The following is a 14658-nucleotide window of genomic DNA, read 5'->3' on the forward strand; positions in this document are numbered from 1 at the left end:
TAAGAGAGAAACAAATAAAAAGTCTCAAATATGGAGGGTGTGGCTGGATAATGGATTGTAAAAAATACTGATAATACTAGTTGTATTAGTTTATTCTTAAATGATATTTTTATAAAACAGCCTGGTAAAGAGAGCCAGTATAGATAAGCACTTCATGTGTTTGAAAAGGTTACTAAACTAAAATTGCACAACACAGATAATGTCATTAGTTGCTGCTAGGCCACTAAACAGAATTACCTCCGCTGCACCTGTGTGGATTGTCATTAAACTCAGCGGTCACTGACAGAAATGTCCTGTACTCACACAGAGATGGACACATCGAGAGCGAGGTCAGATGAACAGAGCACAGAGAAGAACAGACAGAGTTCACTTCACATAACACATCAACATCTGATATTAATACACAACCCTTCTAATACCACCACAGGGATTCTTATAAACGGTTTCAAACACTGCGATGGAGAGTCTGTTCATCCTGTACACACACGTGATAGCAGTGATCTATTATGGCATTATATTTTGGCCTTCATTAGTTCATATTCTCGAACTTAAGACACGGAAATGAAGTAAAAGTGTTCGTACGGACGCAGCTTTGGGAGTCAAAGAAGACACCTGTGTTCACGACAAATGACATCATTTCTCTAAAACTCACCAGAAGATCTCAGATCTCTGGTCTCTTATTTCACACACGGATGTATGTGTGTGTGTGTGTGTGTGTGTGTGTGTATGTGTGTGTGTGTGTGTGTGTGAGCAGTTAAACGTTCTCAGAAGTGATATTAAATCTCTAATGGCACCTGGATCCAGTAAAGTGCACACACCTACTGATGTGAAACAGGAAGTGAGAGTTGAGCTGAAGGAAGCAGAATGACTGGAGAAGGCTGGAGACGTTACAGTGAAAGAAGAGAGTGATGAAAGCGTGAACTCGAGGCCGGACGTCTGAGGAGAGCGCGTGGAGCGAGTCTACTGTCGGACTTCGACGTAGTTGGCGGGGAAGAGTCCGTACGCGCCGCGGCACACACCCCTCCACCAGCCCTCGTCGATCATCTCGATGTTTGTGATGATGTCGTCCGGATCGAAGGAGATCTCGTCGTCACCCGCTGCAGACAAACACAGGCACGTTACAGGACTCTCTTCGGTTTCAGCCACAGAATAACACAAAAGACAATCATTTTCCATCCCACATTCTGCCTTTTTATTTAGTTTTGATCCTAAATTGTGGGATACACTTTTTTTTTTCTTAAAATTGCATGTTAAAAACTTCACAATTCATAGTTTTTGTAAAATGTTTAGTCCAAAAGTCCTCAGATCCTTCACTCACCAGCCTGATAGTCATACAGCGCCACAGCCGTCATGCCAAGATCCTCCCCGTACTCATACGGCCCTGAAACACACACACACACACACACACACACACACACACGTCACTGAAGCACTCATCTCATCAGGAGCTCATCATCTCACTAACATCGTCAAACAGACAGAAAATAAATAAATAAATAAATAATCATTGTTTTGAAATATTACTAGTGTAAGCGTAAAGCAACACTATGCATTTGAGACGGTACTATAGTGGAAACTATTATAGCTCTCTGTATTTACAGATCTGATGAGCAATAAACATTTCCAGTGAAATCTGTAGAATATCTTTATAGCTTTACAGGCTCAGAGTTGCTCAGGGTTGGACAAACGTTTTTATTCTTTAGGATCCATCTTTTTGGTCAGACAGAAGGAGTTGGTGGGTGAGCACCTGTGGTCTGGTTCTGCTGGTCCGGCTCAGGGTTCTGGTACAGGTCTTCCTCCAGCGCTTCTTCATGTGTGTGTTCTGTGGAGACCGGCTCCACCTCGTACACGTCTGCACCGTTCTCCAGCGCCTCACTGACGGGCTCCACCTGAACACCACACACACTTCAGATGACCGGCCAGCACACACACATCACCACAACACTAGTGCTGGAGTAAAATCTAAATTAACAGAGACTCAAAGACTAGTAAACAAATCTATAAAACTAATCTCTAATGTAATGTAAGAGTGTAGTGATCAGACAGACTCACGAGCAGATCCTGGTGTCTGCGTGCCTCCTCCTGCTTCTCTTTGCTCCGTTGCTATTATTTACTTACCATACTTTTCGGACTACAAGTCGCACCTGAGTATAAGTTGCATCAGTCAAAAAATACATCATGACGAGGAAAAAAAACATAAGTCGCACTGGACTGTAGATCGCAGAACCAAGAACCCATGGAAAACATTACCGTCTCCAGCCGCGAGAGGGCGCTCTATTGCTGAGTCCCAATTCGCATACTATCCGTCCTAAATAGTATGCGAAACTAGAATTAGTACGTCCCAAATTGTAGTATGTTGAAAAGAGTATTCCAAAGATACCCGGATGATCTACTATTTCCGGTTAGAATTCGAAGTGCAGATCAATGCACACTCTAAGTGCTAATATTGCCCACAATCCATTGCGTGCGGGAGGGAGGAGCTTTGCGATGGCTTTGTGGTGATGTAAACATGGCAGCCTGACGCACCAGCGGAGATGCGCGCTCAGCTTTTAAGTGTAAGAATTCAAATGTTTAACCCTAATTAAAGTTATATTTTATTGTCTCATAATATTATTGGGTTTATGTTGTATTAAAAAAGTACCGTGTTTATCTTGTAGGGTCCGATGAAGATACTGAGCGCCTCATTAACTGGCGCATTACCAATGATGCCCTTTTCACAGGAAAAAGGAAAAGAACACATTGTAAAATGTATTGTGAAAAAAAACGATGAGAAAAAAAGATGGGAATAGTAAATACAATTTTATTGGACATAAAGAATGAATGAAACGTTAACAGTTGTGGTGTGCGTAACTAGGCAACCACGTTGTCGTTCACGTTGCATGACGTCATCGAAGTGTGTCCCAGAGCGTGCATACTCTTTTGCTACACACTCAAAAGTATGTACTTTTTCCTCACAAAAAAAGTACATACTTTTAGGTCGTAGTATAAGTAGGCGAATTGGGACTCAGCATATGTGTTCAGTGTAGACTACAGGAGCAGTGAGCAGCATAGAGCGGCTGGAGACGGTAATGTTTTCTCTTGGTTCATGTCAAATTAATTTTGATAAATAAGTCGCACCTGACTATAAGTCGCAGGACCAGCCAAACTATGAAAAACAGTGTGACTTATAGTCCGGAAAATATGGTATTTAATTTAAATTATTATTTACACTTCTGCCTCCACATAATAATACTATTACAGATTGAACTCACTTTCTATTAAAAATCATTATGCCTATGTATGTATAGCAACAGTGATTAATTTAAATCTAGACCACATGTTAATGACACACAAGAGACTCCGCCTCCTCCTCCTCTCAGGTATGGGACAGAGTTCAGGACAGAAATGTTATTATTTCTCTGATGTAAGAGTGTAGTGATCAGACAGACTCACGAGCAGATCCTGGCGTCTGCGTGCCTCCTCCTGCTCCTGCTTCTCTTTGCTCTGTCGTCGAGCGCGCTCTTCTTCTGCTCTCCTCCTGTCCTCCTCCTCGTTCTGCTTCGCCATGTTCTCGAAGCGAGCTTTAATGCTTCCGGCGCCGCTGCCGGCTGAACACAGCACATCTTCAGTCCAGCGCTCTAGCGTGTGAATCTTGATGATAGTGTGTGTGTGTGTGTGTTTGTGCTGACCTGCTTCCACCGGACGGGTCTTCTGATACGCCGCGCTGGGCTTCTGCACCTCCTCGAACGAGCCGGCGCTCTGAAGACCACACACACACACACACACACACAGACACACACATCACTGAAACATCAACACCAGTGACTCGTATCTGTGTGTTAACTGTAATGATTTATCAGTGCACCTTGTCCATTCGGTCATTCTGCACACCGTACTTCCCTCCGAATCCTTTAGCATAATCTAGAACACCAGAGAGGAAATAAAGCGTTACAGGATGAGGATTACTTGTAAAGTGCTCCAGATCCGTCTCTGCACATACACACCTTTCTGTGACTCGTGCAGCTGCAGTTTCTCCTGATGATCCCATCCCACCGCAGACTTATCCTGACGGTCCGTCTGAACGCCAAACTTCCCTCCGAAGCCCTTCACATAGTCTGACACACACCAGACGCAGCACACGGAGTCAACACTACCATCAGCAGTATCATCTGTTCTGCTGTATGTGACACAAACCTTTCTGAGACTCGTGTTTCTCAGTCTTTCCCTGGTACTCGAAGCCCACGGCGCTCTTGTCCACTTTATCCGTCTCCACTCCGAATTTGCCTCCGAAGCCTTTAGCGTAATCTGTAGATTGAAGCAGCAGAAAGCTTTAATAACACAAGCATACGTCCAGAGCCGTCTGTGAGGAGAGGAAAGCTCACCTTTCTGTGACTCGTGCTTCTCTGTTTTTCCCTGATAATCGAAGCCGACGGCGCTGCGGTCCACACGGTCCTCCTGCACCCCGTATCGGCCGCCGAACCCCGCGGCGTAGTCTGAAACAACACCACACAACTCTTACTGCATCAGCATCAACACTGGGACACTGGATCTCAAACACCGAGAGGGAAGCACCTTTCTGCGAGGCGTGTTTTTCTGTTTTCCCAGCGTACTCGAAGCCCACGGCAGACTGCAGGAAGACACAGACGGTGAATCTGAGCGCTCAAACACTCACTCCTCTGAAGATCTGAGACTCACCTGGTCAACACGGTCCGCTTCCACGCCGAATTTACCTCCGAAGCCCTTGGAGGTGTCCGTCTGGGAGCAGTGTTTGGAGAGCTTGCTCTGATACTCGTGTCCCACGGCCGACTGCACACACACACACACACACACGTCAGTTTTGATGAATGAAGGCACACCGCTGCGTCAGAGAAGTGCATCAGAAGAGCGAAGCCTCTTGCCTTGTCCATGCGGTCCTGCTGCAGCCCAAACTTTCCTCCGTACCCGTGCGACGCCTTGGGCATGTGCTCCAGCTCCTTCTGCTTCAGCTCCGTGTGTTCAGACGACACTCGCTCACGCAGCTTATGAATACTGAGCAATTAATATCAGAGATGATCAGGTTCAGCTCAAGAGTTTATTACTCTTATTCTTCAGATTCAAATTAGACCAATCTACGTTTGTACATGACTGAAGAAAAACAGGTTGAGACCAGTCTAAAATAAAAAAACTACTGGTAATTACTAACTAGTGATACGATAAATCTCTCATCAGAAATCTGTTTCCTTAATATGACTTTATTTGCCCCATTTTCAAACATATGTATAAACAAATGTAGGTATATATATACACTGCTGTTCAAAAGTTTGGGAACAGTAAGATTTTAATTTGTTTTAAAGAAGTCTCTTCTGCTCATCAAGACTGCATTTATTTGATCAGAAATACATATCAATATAGTGAAATATTATTGTAATTTAAAACAGTGTCAATCTGTGTTAAAGTGTAATGTATTTCTGTATTTTCAGCATCATTCCTCCAGTCTTCAGTGTCACATGATCTTCAGAAATCAGAATAATACGATGATTTACTGCTCGAGACACATTTCTGATTATTATCAGTGTTGAACACAGTTGTGCTGCTCAATATATTTTACTTTTGAATAATATGAATAAAGCTAAAAAGAACAGCATTTATTTCTAACAGTAAAAGTTTATCACTTCATCAATTTAACACATCAAATACACTGAAGTATCACATTCCAAAAAATATTCCTTCGATATTCTAATTATATGACCAGCACCTGTGTGTGTGTGTGTGTGTGTGTGTGTGTGTATATATATATTAGTTTATATTATAGAAGTTTGACTAACTTGATGTGCTCCTGATGTCCGGAGCCGGCCACAGTCTTGGCACCCCAGCGCTGCTCCTTCTCGGACACATCATTCTGTATTTGGAGGAAAAAAGAGAGCCATCAGAGAACAACACTTCAGAAGTGATGCACAGTAATCAGAGAGAGTCTGTCACCTCAAAGTCTGGGTCGGTCTCCCAATCATCTCCTCCATCATCCACGGACACAGAGACGGACTGACCAGCGGCTGCCTTCCACATGACCTGACCACAGAGAGAGAGAGAGAGAGAGAGAGAGAGAGAGAGAGAGAGAGAGAGAGAGCGAGAGAGAGAGAGAGAGAGAGAGAGAGAGAGAGAGAGAGACACACACAGAGAGAGAGAGAGAGAGAGAGAGAGAGAGAGAGAGAGACTCTGAGCACCAGATCTCACATCAGAACAGATTCACACTCGCTCGCTCACTATCTAGGGTGTCAGTTCAGTTGTGACCTCGCACTGTGAGGAAGACGCCTAGCTGGGGCACTCAGTTAACGTTAACCACAAATCCGTCGGTTGGCGGAGGAACTAACGTTAGTTAAGTTAGTCATCTCCACAAATATCTTTACTGCTGAATTAATGTTAATTATTGTAATGTGTGAATGAAGATGTCACGCGATACTTCCACGCAGACGAAGCAGATGAACTGATTTAATACACAGACTAGAGCTCACTTAAATCTGATCTGCATAAACCAAAGCATGCAAATAAAGCGGAAATAATGACCCGCCCGTTTACACATGTAAAAACACCTCTTTACACTTACAGTGTACTTCGATGCCTTCCTTAATGCAAGTATTCTTTAAGAAAATAACGCGTATAGAGAATGTGATAATAGTTATAAAGAAAAAAAAGTCGTCAGCTTTCCTGGCCACAGTCTTCCCACTTCCTGCTCCAAACCCGACCGCACCACCTGAGCTGGGAACCAGAGGGGGGTGTTCCACAGCCACAGGGACACTGTGGGATTCACTGGAGTTTACTTGATTTTAGGATCAGAAACAGTTCATTTGAGATCAGAAAATGGGCATCTCATTCAAGATCGGGCAGAGATGGACATAACACACCTGAGAAATCTGGTCTCCGACCGGAAGCGTTGCACAATTTCCCCTTTTTACATAATAGTACGACCGGACTGAGCCACACACAGCACCTCAGTCTCAGGAATGATTTACATCACATTTACATTTACATTCAGTCAATTAGCATTCAGTCTTTTATCCAAAGCGATTTTCAAATGAGGCCAATGGAAGCAATCAAAATCAATGAAAAATGTAAGAAATGTAAAAAACACACATTCTTAAACATTAAGAAATGAGTCGATTTACTGTTTGAATTATTTTTAATATAGATTGGCTTCTAACCAAACCAAACTTAACCCCTTTTGTGGTTTTATTTTTTAAAACAAATATAAAATTTCTATGTATGTGTGAGATTAATTACAAATTAAGACTTTTCTATTTGCCCTTCTGAAAAAGAAAAAATCTTTAGCTAAATAGTAGGCTTACTCATTGCCAAAAGTGAATTCAGACACTTGTAGTTTAAATTTATATTAAATATAATTACATAAACATCAAAGTGCTTTTAAATAGACTTAATGTCAGCATTCAAATTAAAAATTGCTTTTCCCATTTAAAGGTCCCCTTCTTCGTGATTCCCTGTTTTAAACTTTAGTTAGTGTGTAATGTTGTTGTTAGAGTATAAATAATATCTGTAAAAATCTAAAGCTCAAAGTTCAATGCCAAGCGAGATAAGTGATTTAAAGCTGCAGTAGGTAACTTTTGTAAAAATATATTTTTTACATATTTGTTAAACCTGTCATTATGTCCTGACAGTAGAATATGAGACAGATAATCTGAGTTTAATGCCGGTGTGGTGCCGAATTTTGACCCCCTGCCAAATTATTACCCCCCTAGTATTGGTAGGTTTAGGGGAGGGATTAGGATTAGATAATAAGGTAGCGATTTGAACTAGGGGGCTAATAATTTGAAAGATGGAGCAGTTCCCTCTTTGTCTGGAGAAGGTGTTGTTTATGGCCCTTACGAAAGGAAAATATATTTACCAATATATTTCTTAAAATATATTGTAATACATTATTTTCTCTTTTTACTTTCTAATATTTTATATATTTGAATACATTTAATAATATATTGATGATACATATATTATATAATATATTGCAAAATATACAAATGATTGCCGCTTTCAATATATTGCAATATATTGGAAAAAATAAATATATATATAAGAATATATGCCTAATATATTACATGATATTTTCCAATATACTGCAATATATTTTTGTTTCATGATGGGGAACCACAACCGGTAAGTGTATTTTATTATATAAATCGGTGCGTTTAACAGTTTCTGTAACTTATTACACAAAGGGCAACGCTGTTTAGCTTTGTTAACTAGATGTTAGGGCTGTGCAAAAAATGAATGTGATTTTCATGCGCATCTCATCAGTAAAAACTCTCCTGTGATTATAAGTACATCTCCAGCACATGCTCCTGCACACTTGCTTCTCAAAACTAGCCCAATCACGTTTCCAGGAGGGCAGCCTGCTCTAAGCTGCTGTCGAATCACAACACAGGAACCACTGGCCCAATCAGAACCCGTTACGTATTTCTGAAGGAGGGACTTTATAGAACAAGGAAGTCATCAGCCCGTTTTTATGACAGTGAAAACAGCGGTATACAGATAGGTGAATTATGTGAAAAATACTGTGTTGTTTTACATGCGAAACATGAACATGTTATATTGCACACTGTACACACAATAAATGCTTCAAAAAAGCACGAAAAACGGGACCTTTAAAGTACACTACAAGTGCACATTCTATACAGTTAAGTACTACTTTTCTCACAAGCATTGACCACATCCTTCAAATCATTTGACTTAGTTCTCTGGTCTGGATGCTTTGCTGTCCCGGTACACATTACATGCATTTATCATGATTAATGTTCTTGTTAATATTGACAATGAACAATGCAGTGTACAATGCAGTTTAATTCAGCTACTACATACAACACAGCAAAAAAACACCTGTGTGGAACTGACCGTATCTGAATGCAGTGTAAATGCTATTATCTGTTAATATGGGCACTGAAAAAATGCAGATCAAGTGTAAAATGGGAAACAGCTGTGAAAATGGCTACGAAGTATCAGATACATTTGTTGCCAGTTAAAAAAAGTCCAATGGTCAAGATGCAAATGAATCATAATGCACAACAAAAGGAACAAGTCTTACATTAGATTGAACACATAACCTTCTGATTTGGTGTTATACATGCCACCATTAAAAAGGCCAAGTACTGCTACAAGCTGAAGGTAGAGGAACACTTTTCCAACCCTGACCTCGGACGCATGTGGCAGGGCATCCAGGGCATCCTTTAACAAGCTAAGACCTAACCCTAAGACAGGAGACGGCCACCAAAATCACACACTCAGCAGAGCACCTACCCCTCAAACTCACCTCCACAGATGAGTCCACACTGCATTGAGCCGGATAAACGGCGACGGCATTCCTGGACGTGTGCTTAGGGCATGTGGAGAGCATGTGCTGGGGTCTTCACAGACATTTTCAACCTGTCCCTCACCCAAGCAACTGTGCCAGCATGTTTCAAGTCCACATCCATTGTGCCAGTACCGAGACACTCCTCCCCGATGTGCCTGAATGACTATCGCCCCGTAGCACTCACACCCATCATTATGAAGTGCTTCGAGCGACTGGTCCTAGCACACCCCAAAGACTGCCTCCCACCCACACTGGACCCACCGCAGAAATAGGAGCACAGAGGATGCAGTATGCACAGGGCTGCACTCTGCACTCACACACATGCATGATAACAACACATATGTACGGATGTTGATTTCATATAGTCTATATTTCCATCTTGTAATGCCACTGGTTTATTTATTATAAAAATTATTTGTAAATGTCAAATAAGTCTTACTTACAACGACTTTGTTGCTAAGAACTTATTTATTCAACAGCTTGGAACAGACAGACACAGTAACAGACATCGTCTTCACATGTCTCTAGCTACCGGATCTTAGTCCCGCCCCCTCTTACTCCCAACATATCCTATTATCAGGCTAGGTTGCCAATCAATATAAATATCTACTCTCTATGACACCTCCCCCTTTAACTTTTCCTACAGAAACCCGTTATTGTAACCGTAATTCTTTATCTAACTAGCACTTGACCATATTCATTTTAACTATAATTAACATTTTAACATTTAACAGTTTCCCATGTATCAGTAAACATTTAACGTCGCATTCATTTAAGATGCTTAACTCACATCCACTATACAATAATGTGCTCAGATTTTCAATTTACTCTTAACTATAAATTCAGTTTAACAGTTGGTTTTATTACTCTGCCGGACCTGGCCACAGTCACTCCTTGTGTTTCACTTGGTGTCTGTGACACTGGCTGATCCGCGTTGCTGATGTGCAGCTTTCCAAGCTTCTGCGGACTCTTCGCTGTTGTTTCACAATTGTTATCAGCCTTTAAACATTCCACAGGCAATTTCTGTAAATGTCTGCGGTTCCGCCTCATCTCACCTTCTCCCTTCGGAGCCTACACCACGACTGAGCGCGGTGCACTCTCCTGCGCTCTGACCTGCACTGGACCTTTACACGACTTTTCCCCGTCCAGTTTCATCAGCACCCGTCACCTGGCTTCAACTCAGGTAAGTCACGCACCCCGTGTCTCCGATTAAAGTAGAAGGCTTGTTGTGTTTTAGCCAAAGCGTCTCTTTCTCTCACCAACAGTCTATTTGGCCACTTTGACTACAGGTTTTTCTTCAATGTAGGCAGCGTCGTACAGATTTTCCTGCCCATCAACAATTCAGCAGGGCTTGCCCTTGTAGATGAGTGTGGTGTTGTGCGGTAACACATCAAAGCGAGGAGCGGGTCGTCCTGTCTGAGGATGCGTTTGGCTACTTGGACAGCGTTTTCCTGTTTTCGTGACAGAACATACACAAGTCAATTTTGTTATTTATATCCGATGATATACCAGGCCACCATACGGAGGAATTTGGCTGTTCTCTGCACTTTGTCAACCCTAAATGGCCTTCGTGGATGCGGTCAAGGATGTCCTGTCTCAGTTCACTTGGAATACAAATGCGTCTGCCCAGAATTATCAGTCCTTCACTTATTGACAGCGCATCTTTCACAGAGAAAAAGTCTCTAATACCTTCCGGTACATTTCTTATGTGCTCTGGCCATCCCTGCTTAATGAACTTACTTACTAGTTGTAACTGTTCATCTCTTTCAGTCGCTGCTGCTATCAGGCTCAACTTCGGCTGTGACACGGACAAGGCGGCTACAGTATAACTGCGTCAGCGTAACAGGCTATCTCGTTCGCTGTAGGTCTGCTCGCTGTATCGTCGCCTATTGGACTTCTCAACAGTGTATCGGCTGCTACCAGTGTCTTCCCAGGTGCGTATTCGGTGGTCACTGTGAATCGCATTATTCTTATTAAATGTCTTTCACAGCGTATTGCTACCGCATCCAAGTCTTTTTTTTCTTTTTTATCAATGGTACGAGGGGCTGGTGCTCTGTAATAAGGCGAAATCTGTCCAGGCCTATGAGATATTTCTCGAATCTCTCGCACGCCCAAACCCCGGCCAGCCATTCTTTTTCAATTTGCGCGTACCTGGTTTCTGCCTCATTTATCCTCCTCGAACAATATGCCACCAGCTTCCAGCTGTCTCCGCCGCCCACTGTTGCCAAGTCTGGAATGTAGTGTCCCATGTAGTTTATCATCCCAAGGACCAGTTTCAGTTCACTTACATTTCGAGGGGCCTGCAGCTCTGAGATAGCCCTTACTTTCCCCGGGTCAGGCCTGACTCCTCTCTCGTCTGTGACGTGCCCCAGGAAATAAAGCTCCTTCTGTCTGAAGATACACTTCTCTTTGTTGAGCTTGAGCCCTGCACGTTCGATCCTCTCCAGAACGCGCCTCAGATGCTCGTCGTGCTGTTCTCGGGTCTCGCCGTGAACGATTAGATCGTCCATGTAGACTGCAACTCCCTCTAAGCCTCCTAGTAGTTAGTTCATTTTGCGCTGGAATATTTCTGGCGCTATGATAATGCCGAATGGTTAACAATATCTAGCGAACGGCGTTATGAACGTAGTGAGAAGACTGCTCTCACTATGTAGGGGAATTTGCCAAAAGCCGCTTGCGGCATCCAGAGATGAAAATATTTTGGACCCGGCGAGTTTGGCAAGAATTTCATCAGTCGTGGGTAGGATGAACCGTTCTCTTTTCACATTTTCGTTTAGTTTTTTCAGGTCTACGCAGATGCACACTTTCCCGTTAGGTTTCATCACTGGTACCATCGGCGCACCAGTCCGTGGGTTGCGTTATCTTTTCAATTACTCCGTTCTCCTCCATTCGTTGGAGCTCGGCCTTACCTTTGGGAAGTAATGGTAACGGCACTCTCCTCGCGGTGTGTCAATTTTAAATTTTACTCGCGAGCCCTGCACGTTCAATTTCACAAACCAGTTCTCTGTGTCGTCAGCCCCAGTTTTGCTTACCGTTCCCAGGTAATATGAATCGTCATCCCTTGACTGTGTGTGTGTGTACCTCTTATTACCTCATTAACTGTCCTTGAGTAACACATACGCTCCCAGTGTCCTTTCTTTTTACATTTTCAACACTCAGTTTCTGCTGCGGGACATTTTTCCTTGTTGTGATGTTCAGTTTTTCCACACTTTCCGCACCTGCCGCCACCGACCATTCTATCATTTTTTCCTCTCGCTGACTTCTTTTCATCCCATCTTCCTTTCCTTTCAGGTCGTCTGCGTGTAACCTCCTGAACACACTGCTTGGTGCACCTTCCTCCTGTTGGCTCACCTGCTCACCTCCGCCTGCCTCACCATCAGCACCGCCGTGTCTAAGGTAAGATCTGCCATCAGCTGTAACTTTCTTAAAGCTCTTTATCTCTGATGCCAACCACGAGCTTATCTCTTATGTTCTCTGTTTTCTGAGCACCTTTTTTCTGCTCGTCTCTCTCAAACGTGAATGAGCTGAATATGTTTTCTGCCTCTGGTCCCATGGCATATATAAGGGTACTCACTTGTACCTCGCCATCCTCCTCTGTGAGCTTTGAGGTTGCCAATCAACATATATAAATATCTACTCTCTATGACAGTAAATAGAGCAGACACTGTCTAAACATGTCTACACCGGACACAAGAGTTGTCGTGCTGTACCCCACTGCGCTAAAAATCTGTGTAAACTTGATACCACACTACAGTTGCAAATTATCTGAACATAGTGACAGTATAGTTCGTCAGAAATAGAACGAGGCATCAGTTTAATGATGGGGATCGTGTCGTATCACGTCACATCCAGTTTAGACAACATCACTGGGTTCTGTTGTCTTTCGTGGGATCACGCCACTCATGTCCGGTGTAGACTAGAGGCTGACATTTTTTTTTCGGGATTCCTGCGGGTCACGGGAATCCCACGGGATTGGGAACAAAATCACTATTAATCACGGGATTGGGACGGGACAGGAAAAAATGTCAGCGGGGTGGGAGTTTATGGTATTTTATACATTTATACCTTTGATATAATAAACTATAAACTAGGGGTGTGCGATATCACAAAATTTTTGATTGTGGATGATAAAAAACTCTTTACAATCTGCTTTTGAAGAAATGTAGTATCGTGCTCCAGCGCATATTCTCTCAGCTCCAGTTCTGGCGCCTCCGTCATTCGGGACTACGGGAGCCCTGAGTGTTGCGCCAGCGGACAAATCGACATTCGAGTTAATCGACAAAATCGATTTATTGCCCAGACTAATAACAGCATTATATTGTATAATGCTGAAAGGAAATGCTTGTCATTAGACTTGACACTCAAGTGATCAAAAAGAGATTTCATGACCCAGCTGTGATTTGAACACACAACCTTCTTATTTGGATTCAGACGGCCATTGCACCAACTGCATTTCATTAGCTTCAATGAATCATTGAATCTAATCTAAACTAATCTAATGAGTTCCAGCTGAGCTAAGTGCAGCTTCTTGCCTAAGCACTTTGATACACTATGCAAATCAATATTTATATAATGGTGAAGGGACATGCTTGACATTAGACTTCATAATGTCCTGGACAGATAAGTGGTGCTTCTTGCATAATGACTTACACTATGCAAATCAATCATTGCGTAATGCTGAAGTAAACTACTCAGGAGATCAAGAAGAGGTTGCCTGACCCCATGATTTGAACAGGCTGAAGGGAAATGCTTGATGTTAGACTTCACCACGTGTGTGGTCTTGCAGTTTTGTCAGATCATGTCGTGTGAGCGTTAAATATCGCAGACATCCCAACCTGCAAAAAGTAATTTCAGGGAGGTATCCCGAACTGATCCCCCCCCCCAAAGGAAGGAAATACATCTCAGCTGTATTTCATCTTCTCAGTGAGACTTTGCCTATCTGAATGGGAGAACTTCCCTGCGCTTAGCCTCCCTAACATGTTGTAGTCCCTAAGAGATATAGCATAAAATATTATTTCTATAAGCTATAGGCCTATGTAATTATTCATTATTTATGTTTAAACATGTAGATTACTTTTACTATTTATATAATCTGCTTATACAATTTATGTAAACTGCTTTTATTTATTTTCCATTGCAATTTTAAACAGGTCTAAAGAGTTTGTTGTTTTCATGTAGCCTTGGCAACTAGCCTGAATAATATGCAGATTAAATGAAACTTGTCAACTCATCTCAACATTTTGAAATCATTTAACCCGCCATGGGCAATGCTTGAGCAAGACTGTCAGTATGTTTTACATCTATAAGACAGGGGTACACTTTCATGTAGTCTGCCGTAAAATGTGTCC

At 42.5% G+C, this 14658-nt stretch overlaps 1 protein-coding gene across 1 annotated transcript; it reads right to left on the reverse strand.

The window, feature by feature from the left end:
* Positions 1-74: 74 nt before the first annotated feature.
* On the reverse strand, positions 75-6740 carry LOC127933801 (src substrate cortactin-like). The gene is made up of 15 exons (XM_052530797.1): positions 6560-6740; positions 5938-6024; positions 5784-5857; positions 4878-5007; positions 4675-4785; positions 4552-4606; positions 4362-4472; positions 4174-4284; positions 3984-4094; positions 3845-3900; positions 3669-3738; positions 3433-3587; positions 1748-1889; positions 1319-1381; positions 75-1097 (listed from the first exon to the last, which is right to left on the reverse strand). The coding sequence occupies exons 2-15, from the start codon at positions 6019-6021 to the stop codon at positions 961-963; spliced, it is 1410 nt and encodes a 469-aa protein (XP_052386757.1). The 5' UTR covers positions 6022-6024; positions 6560-6740; the 3' UTR covers positions 75-960.
* Between the last annotated feature and the right edge of the window lie 7918 nt (positions 6741-14658).

The sequence above is a fragment of the Carassius gibelio genome, chromosome A18 (assembly GCF_023724105.1).
Source record: "Carassius gibelio isolate Cgi1373 ecotype wild population from Czech Republic chromosome A18, carGib1.2-hapl.c, whole genome shotgun sequence".
NCBI classification, from domain to species: Eukaryota; Metazoa; Chordata; class Actinopteri; order Cypriniformes; family Cyprinidae; genus Carassius; species Carassius gibelio.

What these genes read in the sequence shown, in the direction of transcription:
- LOC127933801 (XM_052530797.1), bottom strand. Translation starts at nt 6,021, where the DNA reads ATGTGGAAGGCAGCCGCTGGTCAGTCCGTCTCTGTGTCCGTGGATGAT. An exon ending in AGACCGACCCAGACTTTGAG is followed by an intron (nt 5,858 to 5,937) that starts GTGACAGACTCT and finishes CTCCAAATACAG; the next exon opens with AATGATGTGTCCGAGAAGGA. An exon ending in GAAACACGAGTCTCAGAAAG is followed by an intron (nt 4,095 to 4,173) that starts GTTTGTGTCACA and finishes GGTGTGTGTCAG; the next exon opens with ACTATGTGAAGGGCTTCGGA.